The sequence below is a fragment of the Parasteatoda tepidariorum genome, chromosome 12 (assembly GCF_982258835.1).
Source record: "Parasteatoda tepidariorum strain Cologne lab strain chromosome 12, Ptep-v5.0, whole genome shotgun sequence".
In the NCBI taxonomy this organism is placed as follows: Eukaryota; Metazoa; Arthropoda; class Arachnida; order Araneae; family Theridiidae; genus Parasteatoda; species Parasteatoda tepidariorum.
Genome location: NC_141766.1, coordinates 14,231,859 through 14,244,780, shown reverse-complemented (window position 1 = coordinate 14,244,780; position 12,922 = coordinate 14,231,859). Strand labels below are relative to the sequence as shown.

General features: G+C 26.7%; 1 protein-coding gene across 2 annotated transcripts in view; it reads right to left on the bottom strand.

Annotated features, from left to right (window-relative positions):
• LOC107449496 (serine/threonine-protein kinase mig-15) overlaps positions 1–12,922 on the bottom strand; it is a 65,852-nt gene that overhangs the window by 22,621 nt on the left and 30,309 nt on the right. For both annotated transcript variants that reach the window (XM_043045543.3, XM_043045542.3), the window contains exons 17-22: positions 11,902–11,951; positions 11,313–11,380; positions 10,887–11,105; positions 9,526–9,718; positions 7,950–8,161; positions 1,971–2,037 (exon numbers count right to left, since the gene is read on the bottom strand). In XM_043045543.3, coding sequence (XP_042901477.1) covers positions 1,971–2,037; positions 7,950–8,161; positions 9,526–9,718; positions 10,887–11,105; positions 11,313–11,380; positions 11,902–11,951 — 809 coding nt within the window. The remainder of the gene's footprint in view (positions 1–1,970; positions 2,038–7,949; positions 8,162–9,525; positions 9,719–10,886; positions 11,106–11,312; positions 11,381–11,901; positions 11,952–12,922) is intronic.

Genomic DNA, 12,922 nt, shown 5'->3' with positions numbered 1-12,922 from the left:
TTTCACATCAGCACTGTGGTCGGTGCAAATTTAGAAGCTATATTGAACTAAAAACCGAATTAAACATAGTACTTAAAAAAACGTAGCAAAAATTTTAAATTATGTTTTAGACAAACTAAATACAATTGTGGATGGTGAAAACCTCACAATACTTTTACATACAACTGAAAAAGGGAAAGAGGGATGGGGGCAGATTCTAGACATTGAACAAGTGCTCTTCTCAGATGGGGTATTCAAGCATTGTGTTTGCTAATTCTGCACATGGCACATTGATAAAGATTTTAATTATTTGCTTCCATTTTTTATAATACATATTTATCCCTTAAATTCAAGAGACGTTAAAATAAAGAACATAATTTATAATTGTTAAAAAGTCCATAACTAAATAATTTTAACAAATGAGTGTCACAAATAATAAATATTGTAAGTGTTATATTCATTTCATGATATTTTACATGTTACTTATGATATTTTCCCCTATTAAGTTTTTTTTCTGTGGCGTAAGGCATGCATATCTACATTCATAGTTATCAATCTTTAAAATAAATTTCTTTAAGGAAATGAAGAAAACAATTTTGAAATAAAATATGGAGGACCTACAGTTTGAATTTAAATTTTAAATTGCAAAAGGCCTAATTTAATTTGTTAAAGGACTGGTTAGAAATGTTAAAGCTATATTGCATAACATCATTTTTAAATGCAGGTGAATAAAATTTTGAAAATGTAAATGCGTAAATCGTTGAAATGTGAAATGAAAATTTAAAACATCTATTCATCAATATTATACAAAAGCCTGTGAAAACTAATTTTTAACAATAAATTTGAGAAAATATCAATTGATGTTCAATGCAATCTGTAAACACAAAAGAAGATTGTCTTGGAGCAATGATTTGAAGATATCAATCAGCATTCTGTAATGTTTTTTATACTTATCAAAAACTATTAACAATTATGTGCAGGGATTTTTACTATGATTGATATTTTGAGACTATGTTCTTCAACGTTTTGAATAAAGATTTTTAGTTATCAATCAATATGTGCTTGTGATATATGATTGAAGTTTCGTTTATGATTAAAACAAAAATTAAAATATTATATACATTTATTATTTTTCATAAACAACTTTTACATCACTTGTTTCTAGAGCAACAAGGCTAATGTTGCAGTAATAAGGCTAATGCAAAAATATGTTAAAGCTATAGAATGCGTAAAAGCTTACCGGCCAAGTGTTTTGAGAAAAAGTAATTATCTTGTTTAAAATACAATAATCATTCAAGGTACCAGTTCTGTGAAGTATGTAATTCAACGCCTAGTGTTTAGATGTAACTAAATAATTTTATACAGGAAGGAGTGGTTTTAATATCAACTGTAGTGAATTATCTACAAATCTTAATTCTAATCAACTCTAAACAAATGACTAGTAGTTTAGGATCTGGAACAGTAGAACCCCACAATAAGAAAATTTACAATTATAAAGTATATAACACACATTTCCCTCCTCAGCTACCACTCACTTTCATTCGTACTCACTGATATTATCTCATTTACCTTTATTTATGTATTAATTTAACTTTTCACTCTTAGCATTACACTATACATAGAACATTTATATCAATTCATTTTAGAATATAATATATGTTACAATGATGGTAAAAATTAAGTTTTTCAATAAAAAGTGCAGATTTTAAAAAAATAGTCATATTACAGTTCCAAAACTGCACCCACCCCACTACCTACTTGAAAGTAACCATTATAAAGATATAAATTAAATAAATCATTAGATCCATAATTTATCCACTCATACATCAATTAATAAAATACTTAACTTTTCTGAAGCATATTATTTAGCTTTACCTGAAACACTATGAAAATATAAATAAAGAAGAAAAACTGAAACCAAATTTCATAGAGAATAAATTATATCACAACTTCAAAACAAAGTAAAGCAAAAGTATAAAATACATGATTACCTATTTTAAAATGAACAGCTCCTTGTAAATCACCAACATTTATCCAACCATTTTGTCTGTCGATTTGCTAAAAGAATATTTATAAAATTGCAATGGTATTAAGACATCAAAATAATCTAAAGTGATAATTATTACTCACCACATAAAATTAACAAATTTTATATAGAAATTTTAAAGTTTTCAAATTAGAATTTTTTTAATAACAAATTTCAATGATTCCTAATAAAAGTATCTTTTTTACAATTATTCAATTCTCACACATACTTTATCAATATGAATGAAATAACAATGTAGAAAAAAAAATTCACCAGAATATGTATTTCTTCAAATACAAAACTTTTTATTCAAAACTAAAAAAAAAACAAGAAACCAAAAAACGGGGGGAAATTTTGTTCAGTTTTCCAGCTATTTTGAACTAGATGATTGAGGCAATCTGTAAAAATTCCAGTCATCCTTGAAGTTTATTATGGAGGGTCTGTTACAGTTAATCTGTTGTGTCTTTTAGTGTCAATTTAATCTCTTTGATGTTTCTTTTAAGTGTAGTGAGAAAGGCTCTTTATAATTCCGAAAGAGTAGAGGATTTTTTTCCCTGTGTCAAGAATAATCTAAAATATTTCTTTCTTAAGATAAAAGATTTTTAAGTGGAGAATGGACGAGGTAGGAATAAATTCTTTATTTGTCCTGTGTATGAGATAGAATCTGTGGTATTTGATAAGGTGCCGTAATTCAAGAATTAATTACTTAATCATTTTCATAGCATTAATTAATGAAGTCTGCAGCAGAACTATGGGAACTTTTCATGTTTGGTTGTACACATATAGAGCTTATCCTGTAATTTTTAACTAATTATAAATTATTGGACTATTGGCCAAATTCTAGGTTTACTTGAAGTGAGGTCATTTTTTTAATAAAAATATAATCTGATACTTAATAGCCACTAAAAATGGAACATTATTATATTTATAATGTTTCAAAGTGCCCACATAGCTGCCAATTTGTATTGCCATTGGAATCACTTTCACAAATTAGTAGTAAAATGATAATTAAAGCAGGAAAAATGATCAATAAAATTACTATATGTGTAATATTAATATATATGTAGATGTTAACCGGTTTTTAAGCTATAGACATCTATGGAGGGAAAAACAATTTGTTTTAAACTTTTAAAAGCTTAAATTTGTACATTAAAACCTGAATACTGCAATCATTAAGGAATATTTTTCTTAACGACAGCATAAGTTGGCAGTTAAGCAACCCAGAGAGAAGTTTTAGCACCCTTGGGTGCCATGCTATGCTACACACTTCAGGAGTCATGGATACAAACAGGAAAAAAAAAATTTAAGATCACACGCATAGGGAAAAAAAAGGGAAAGAGCATTTATAAATTATTTGAATAAATTTTGGAAATTATTTCAATAATTTCTAAAATAAAGTAGTTTCAGTAGTAAAGTAGTTTTCAAATAGTTGTATACCAAAACAAAATAAAAAAACTAATGAGAAAACTAGGAATCTAAGTTAGACTGTTCCAAAAATATAAATAAAATTTCTGAAATTTTTATGCATACCAGCTACTATTGTTTTAGATGTATTTTAAACATGTCCTGAAAATTTGATGCAATTATATTAAGATTAACACATTGCTCAAAAGAATTAAAACTTCAGTTATAGCACATTTTTTAAAAAGATTCATTATTTAATAAATATAATAAATAAAAAATTCTTTTTACTTTTATTTATTAATTTAGGATTTTTATTTATTAATGAAGAAATATAAGCAATATTTAATTATCCGGTAACGACCTAATTATCTGGAATTTCAGTATCAGATATCCTTCCACTTAGTTTTTTTCTGGATTTTAGAATAGCAATTATAAATAATTTACAAGACTGATTATTTAATGCTGGATAATAATTTTCAAAATAATATGAAAAATAGCAAAACACACTTGTTAACATTAATTTCACTAAAAAAAGCTATTTATAATAATAGAATGATATATAATCCAAGCATGATCAAGCAGCCACATTTCTACTTTTAAACAATGTAAAGGCTTCCATATTGTAACTTACAAAAGCAATCATCAAAGTTAACAATTGATTTTGAATGCAGAGGTGAATTAAACATACTCTAAGATTATACATATCAGGAAAAAATAATAGCTAATGATAATATGAATGATAATGAAATAAAAGTGAATGATCATAATAGCTTCCAAGAGAATTTTTAAAAACTATTTGATTGTTGCAAAAATGGTACAATCTCACAACATCATTCATTCTAAACATTTGATAACTATTTCAGTACAAAAATATTGTTCATTACATTTAAGCATTCTAGAATATGATTTAAACTGTTCATTATTTTTATAGAAGTAAATAATACTTGAATGTGAAATATGACTGGTTAAATAAAGAAAATGATACTTCAAAATTAAGAACGCCATCTAAAAGCATCGAGTGTGGTACATGTTGAATAACGATTGCTGCTTAAATAGAAGAATAAAATACCCTGACTTTTCCAGATATGATTTTAAAAAATTCCAGTACAATATCCTAGTATATACTGACAGTGCGATTGTCAAAATATAAAATAAACAACAAAAATTAATGTTTGTAATTTGTACATGATATTGTGTATTATATAAATTAAAAAATATAGCACCACTATACAAAGAAAAAATTGTATTAAAGACATTAAAGACAGTTGAAATGTATCATATGAAATAGAAAAAAATATTTAAAAAAAAAAAAAACAATTTGCCTCACTCAACTTAGTTTTTGTTAAATTTTTTATAGATTTAATTTTGTATTCATGTTTAATCTAATTTTATACATTGCACCTGCATGATGCCAAAAAAGCAAGAATGAACAAGAGTGGAATTTTTAAAGAAAAAAAAAAAGGTGTGCTCAAGTCTTAATATAAATTAAAATAAAGTGCTATTTTTTACATATATTTAAAAACACTAAAGAGATAAAATTATAAAAAATAATGTCACTTTTTAAATTAATCATTAATTCACTATTATTAATAAAGATAATATTACTAATGATAGTGATATATAATGCAAATTAAATAAAAAATATACCTAATTTATTAAAATTTCTATCAGATTTGTAAAAAATAATAAATGCTGAAATCTAATTATTAATACATTTATTAATATTCCTTTTATACAAAGATAATCTGCATTACAGATACTAGTTTATAAAATATTTCTTTTTAAAATTAAAAAATCTTCTCAATCCTCTAGATATTCTGAATTTAATAGTAATTATAATCAAAGCAAATTTAATATGCAAAGCAAAATAATATTTCAAAAAATAAAATATGCAAAGTATGACAACTGGATAGGAGTTTCCTCTTAGTGATGAATAATATTTTCTCCTATTTTGACTTATATTGATTAAAAAATAAATTCATTATTTTTATATTCACTGAAAATGAAATAAATATTCATAATAATATTAAATAAAATTTGCTAACAAAGAAAGAACTGAGTCTTCATTAAGAAGAAAAAATTAAACTTAAACATCACAGAGAAAAAAACCTTAAAAATTGTTTAGAAATTTATGTCTTTACAAAACAAATGTATTCAAAGCAACAGTACAAGTATTCCGAATATGTTTATTAAAATATTAAATTAATGTTAAAATGAACAGGAATTAAACCCAATCGAAAGTAAAATGATTAATGATACAAAAAGTAAGCTGTATCATCTTTAAACCTCGCCCAAAGGAAATGCATTTAAATAGTAAATTAGATGAGAACAACATAAAACAAGATGTTAAAAAAAGGGCAGCTTATTTTTCACCCTATTATAAAATAAAAAATAAATTAGAGATTTAAACATAATTAGGAGTGAAAACAAGACTGAAAAAATTTACAAGGAAAAGAGAGGAAAGCAAAAATTATGTAACTACCTTCTATTATCTTTAAATATATTAAAAAAGGTAAAGTGAAATAAAAATAGTGGATTTAAAAAATGCAAAATATCTATCAATTTATAATAAAAATAAATTTTTGGAAGATATCAGGGGTCAATACAGGTGCAAATTGGGGCCAATTTGTGGCTTCTTCACAACATTTGAATATTAAAAAACAGTCCACTCACTAAATTATAATTTACAAAAACAGCCCATTCACAAAATTATAATTTGTAAAAACAGCCCCTTTGCAAAATTTCACTTCATAAAAATGATTACACAAAATTGCTCCACTGATGATTCTCGAATAAAAAAGACAAAAAATGACATGATTTTATGACAGCATCGTCAAGAATCAAAATGATCAGAACTCAAATTCAAAATACACTTGTCATAATAGTGTGTTAAAAATATCAGAGTAGGGGAAAACCACGAGAAAAAAGCAGAAAAAATGATAAATAACTACCAAAAAAATTATCACCAAACATTGTGACATTAAGATTGAATCGTAACAAATCAAACATGTCAGAAAAAGATAATCCAAAATCGAAATTTGCACATCATAATAGCATTGTTTTAAAAATATTGGAATTTGAAAAACCATGTGAAAAGGGTCGAAAAATTATAAATAGTAGTAACTATGAACGACATAGTAAAACTATCTAACTAGTAAATAGTAGAAATAGTAAAACTATCTAACTATGCAAAATTATGATAGGATCATCAGGAATTGAAAGTTTCAAAAAAAAGTAAGGGCTAAAATTCAAAATTCGCATATCAGAACAAGATATTAAATACATAAAAATAAATTTTAAAAAAACATAGGGAAGCAGCAAAAAAATTATGTAAAAACAGGTGAGCTTACAAAAAAAACTGAATGTTCTGTATTAATTAGAAATTTCTAAAAATAATATACATTTTTCACAAAAAGGCCCTAAAAACCTGGATTTTGGATCAAAACCAGGATATTATGATAATGCTTCAGGATTTCTATGCGGAGCAGCAGTCTCTTCCTGCGAGTTTAATTAAATTCATTTATGAAGACTTGATGATAAGGGATTAATGAAATTTACATTAAAAGCATTAATGATTTGTAAGAGATTATGAAACATTATTTATTCCAATAAATGTCTTAACCAAGAATAATAATAGACAATCTGAAGTTTATTCACCCTTTTATCTGTTATGGAGCCTAGCAACCAAAAACCATTTTCCAGTTGAAAACTGTTTAAGTCATAAAACCAGGGAATGCTACGATTCTGTGAAATTTAACTCCATGCCAAATGGGCAAACACAAAACTCTTGCACAGAAAATCTGTTCTGCAGGAAATGTTGACCCAAAAATCGCATGCTTGGCCCTTGTTAAATTAAACTCCCCAACTTTTCCAGATATTAGCTTAGACCTCCAGATCTAACCAGAATATTAATTTTAAAACTCACATAACATTTTTAAGGAAAAATTAAATATCAATTAAGTCTGATAAGTGGACAAAAAAAGTATAATAGTTAAAAGATTTAAACCATCATTCATTGTATCAACTTTTAATTATTTCTGTGATATAACTCAGAAGTATATAAACATTTTGGAGTATGATTTATTGTTTCATGATTTTTATGAAGTTAAATATCATCTAACAATGGAATGTGAATTAAAATTAAACTATTTCATGTGTTTTACACAATAAGATGAGTAAATAACTGTGCTGCAGAAGCCGTGAAATTCGAATCTGATTTTTTAGATAGTGAAGAATTATTGAAAGCTGGTAGTCACAAAAAAATTCAAGCAACTCCAAAAAGGAAATATTTTATGAATAATTATAACTACTTTTGATCAGCTTTAGGATTATCGTATAATTAATGAGAATTTGGTAGAAATTGAGAAAAGTAAAAAAATGTGATAAAGCAACTACTTTAAAAATTTATGTGAGTTAAGCTATCACTTAATATTCTTTAAATTAATTAAAATTTTGAAAAAAAATTTATTTAGACCTTTAATACAATATTCAGAGCATATACATTCAAATTTTAAAAAAACAGAGACAAATTTAATCATACCGCATCAGATCGTAGAATTTTACTTTTGAGCCATGATAAATAGTACACACGGACTCTAGATTTCTTGCCAGATATGGATACTAAAATATTTTGACCTTCTAAAACTTCCATCTGTTGAAAACGTCTTCTGGATATAAGCTGGTAAACTTTACCCTGTCCACTTCTGTCAAGTAACATCAATCCAGTTTCAGTACCAATTAACAAGTTTACACCTACAAAAGGAAAAAAAAGCTGAATAAGCTCTACATTGCAACAAACAGAATCCAATGTGATACCATATTGTGCTGTTACATCTGCTTAAAAACATTAGCTTTTTAACTGTCAAAATAAAACATTGAACCTTAAATGAAATTTAGAGAAAAATCAATCTGCTTTCCTCAACGCAAAATGGTATTTACCAATATTCAGTTCAGATATGATGCATAAAGTAGAATAAATTATTAACAAGTGCCTGACAATGAAACAAACAAAAAAAATAGAAAACACCATGGCCTACCTTCTAAATATCTTAAAAATAATTTTTATATGTTAAGAATTGATTTGTTACAGAATAAGTTGATTTCTCTGAATTTGTTTTTTATACATATATCAATTAATCAATTCAATAATATTAAATTAATTGATCAAACGCATAGGCAAAGCAAACAAACAAACAAATATTAAGAAACAATCCGATAGGAACACAGACACTAATCGGAAACTGCTAGACGGGTTGCAAATTATGTGCAATATAGAAGGATAACATAAAATAATTCTAAATCTATTTATTTTTCCCGTAGTTCCAAATGTGTTGGACATTTATAACCAATTTACAACAGAGAGGCTCAAAAAGTTTGCCATTACATCAAGGTTACATGGAATGATGCATAATCTCACACATACAACTTTCAAGCCACTATAGCTGCTTGTAACCTCTGATGACATATAATTTTAAAATTTCTTTTTTCTGCCTGCTTTGCCTTTTAATTTTGGCCATGTTATTTTGAAGCAACCTGTTTAGTATGTACATTTAATAAAATAAGTGGAACAGCTATATATAAAATAAAATAGTATTTTAACTAATGCAATAACATAAATGGAAATATTTTGGGTCAATTTATGTATGAAATTTAAATTGAAAGTGATTACCTACTTAATTGTAAGAAACAAGTAATTAGAGATAGAAAAAATTGAAAAACTAAATAAATTGTAAAATCACCAAAAAAAATGCTGACAATCATACCCTTTTAATAACTGCCTACAAAACAGTGTGGATTTTAATTACATTTAAAACATTTCTATTATTTCTTTTTTTAAAATAATGAAAACTAGAATGTATGACAAATTTTTGTCTAATTCATAGTTAAAGAACGCTGTTTCTCCAAAATTAATTTGAAGATTATTTTTTAAAAAAATAATTACATTAAACTATTTTTAAAGTTAAAAAAAGTTTAAAATTCATTTTATAACAAATATTAAACTAACTAAAACACTCATGCTGAGAGTAAACATGAAATTTTTCAGTAATTTTATCTAAATAAATGAAAAAACAACAGGGCTCCAAGAAATATTTTGAATTATTATGAATGTTACACACCCCACAAGGCAGCACAAAGAATTTCCGAATTAAATTTTTTCTTGTACTTTCTAATTTCAGGAGTATCTGGTGTGATTTCATGAGGTGATGGTGTAACATTAACATTGATCTGAGACAGCTTTTGGGGTGATGGGGAAGATCCACTTCCTGCTCCAAATCCAAAAGTCAAAAAAGATCTCTGTTTATGGTGGAACTAAATGGAACAAGAAATAAAATTAAGAAACAATGCTTATAGATGACATTAAATAAGACAAAGAGAATGGTTTTTTTTAAAAATAGGTGTTAAAATTAACACTTTTATAAATGTGCAAGTATGAATATGTTGCAGGCTAAATGAAAACTCATGCTTGTTGCAAACCAATGTAACCATTACAGTAATTTTTCAAAAAGCCAGGCTCATTCATTAAAAGCATCTGTATTTTCATATGATTCAAACAATTTTAAGGCTTATTGAAATGAGTCCAGACACTTTTAGGCTAATTAAAAGCTACGTTATTCACAGGGTTATTAGTCACTATATTTCTTTATTCAAGAGTTATTACAATAAGCTGGAGCAAATTTTGGGCGATTGAGTAAATCTTCCATTTTTGTTAGCCATGTTAACAGATGTGAACAGATTGTAATAAACTTGTAAGTTACTGCAGAAGAAAATACTGAGGACTTTCCCATGAGCCTGGTGCAACTTCAAGGATAATCACTTCTTCCTCACAAACTTTAGCAGTAAATGATTAAGTTTGCCCAGAACTTTCCAGCTATTAAATCTTCACTGTCCTAATGGTTGATGATACAGTAAGTTCAGAGACTGAAACTATTTGATGCTGTTGCAAATCAGTTTTTTTCAGTGGCTGTAAACTAAAGTAGAATTTTTCATACAAACAGCTTATTTTTTAAAAAAATTATTAGAACTTAAGCATTTGTCTGCATGACCTTATGTTAAATTATCTGCTTAAATTATTTATATTTAAAGGTAGACAAATTTCTTTAAATTTTAATTTATTATCATATAAATACATTACTCTTGCTACTAATAGGAACCTATTTCCTGTCATTACAAAGAATCTGTAATAATTGGAGTCTCTTTAAATAGCAGATACCTGGCTCTCCTTCTCTCTACATAAACATATGAGCTTAAGACACAAAATCTACAACCCTCAATGTTTCTGAAAATAAACTAATATAACAGCAACGGATTTGATGGTCTAAACAGGACATGTTGGATTATTTGTAATTATAATATTAAATTAAAATACATAATAACTAACAAAACAATTGTGAATAAAATATGAAGCAGCAATTAATCAGTAAAATATTTCAATTCAGTAAAAAAAAATTATTTTGATTATAACGAAATTTCATATTACATCATCAGCTCTATATTCTTTTGCTCCAAGAACATGTTGAGAGGAATGTTGAGGAAATAAATCTGGTAGAGCTCCACCTGGATGGCAGCCTGCCATTCCTATGTTTGCAGGAGTGCTTTGTGAAGACTCCAAACGCTGTCCATGCTGTAACCTAGCAACATCTTGCAAAACTGGGCTCACATGATCCTTGTGATCCTTTCGTTCTTTTGAACTAGATTCCTGAAGCATCAAGTAATCAATGTCAATCAAAGATGCATTTTCCTACTTCATGCATTTTATAAGCTTCTATTTAATTTTACTATTATGAACCAGAGAGAAACTTAGAATTCCTAACATTAATTAAAGTAATATTACTATTTTCATTTGTAGACTACTAACAACTAATAATTCCTGTAAGAGCTTGAATATAATTTTTTAAGGACAAACCTGATTTGCTTTAGCATCTTCATCATCAGGAGTAGGAGGAAGAGGACGATTAGGTGCTTGACTAGACACTGAAATATAAAACCAATAAGTAAGAACAAGGAAGATTAGATACATTCATATGTAGGGCAAACAACTCTTGAGCTTTGATATTTCATTCTCAGTTTAATAAATTTAATTTCAAACAAATCATCACGATATTTAATAATTTCAAGAAACATAGAAAGGTTAAAAGTGCTAACAAAATTTGAAATACTTCTGATACACTGCCTAACGTTATAAAAGCAATATTTATTTCCTTATTATGACTAGGATAAATATTCCTCAAAAAGTACTTATGTTGGCAGCTATGTATTGTATCATACTTGTATTTGTATGAATATAATATAAATATACTAATTAAAATAAAAAATATATTTCAATTCTTTATAAAGTTATCAAAATTTCCACAAACAAAATTTCATTTGAGAGCAAAATCTGAAGAAAAATTGAAAGATGAACAGCATTTACATAGTCAAAATATAATTAAAATGAATTGCGTTTTTCATTTTGTCACATTCATAAAATAACAAAAAGTTTTCCATTTATTTACCTTTCTGAACTAAAGCTCGTAGTGTATCAGTATTATAACAGTCAGGTGGCCTGTAATAAAACAAATATGTATTACAATAAAACAACAGAATTGAAAATTTCAAGACGATAAAAAATTGGTACTATGATCACTATAAGTATCTTTTAGTTAGACTGGAATATTCTTAGGTTTCTTAAAATCAACTTTTAAATTTTTCCTCAGAGGGTGCATAGCCAAATTATTCGACAAAAAATAAGCACCTTTTAAGCACTTTTCAAGCACTCAATAAATATTTTAAGCACTTTATCATAACTAAGCAGGGTTGGAAAGTTTTTGTCAATTGGTTTTATCTTGTTTTAACCATCATGCCAAAAGAAGAAAAAACTTTCGGCATTGTTTTTGACAATTGGGTCAAAAATCATGAAGTTTTGAATAATGTAAAACAAATAGTGTTTTCATATGCTACAGACTGACAATACGTGAAATAGATTGGGGTTGAATCAATTGTGGAAACGTTGAATAGAACAATGCGAACTGTGTCTTTTTGCATAATTCATGGCGAAAATCAACATGGTAAAGGAAAAATCTCAATTTGAAAAAGGGAAAATTAAGCACTTTTCAAAAACATCCAATGAAAAAAGCACCTTTAAGGTCCATTAAAAAAGCGAAAATAAGCACCTTTAAGCACTTTTTAAAAACCCTATGCACTCTGCTTTATTAAGTAACAAAAAAAACATACATGAAATATAACATTTATGTCACTACATGAAAACCTGAATTTTATTAACAAATATGTATATTTTGATTTTTTAAAATATTCATTAGAATAGGTTATTATGTAGATTCTCAGAGAGATTAATGTTTTCATGCAGATTCTTGGTGGTCATGTACCTTTCTTGATAGCGCTAATTAAATAGATGAGAATGTAATTAAATGCACGTATGAACATTCACTCTCAATGAGATACAAGATGGAAAACATTAAACATATTCTAATACAAAGTTACAGTTAACATATATCAGCTCACAGTTCTTTATAGCTG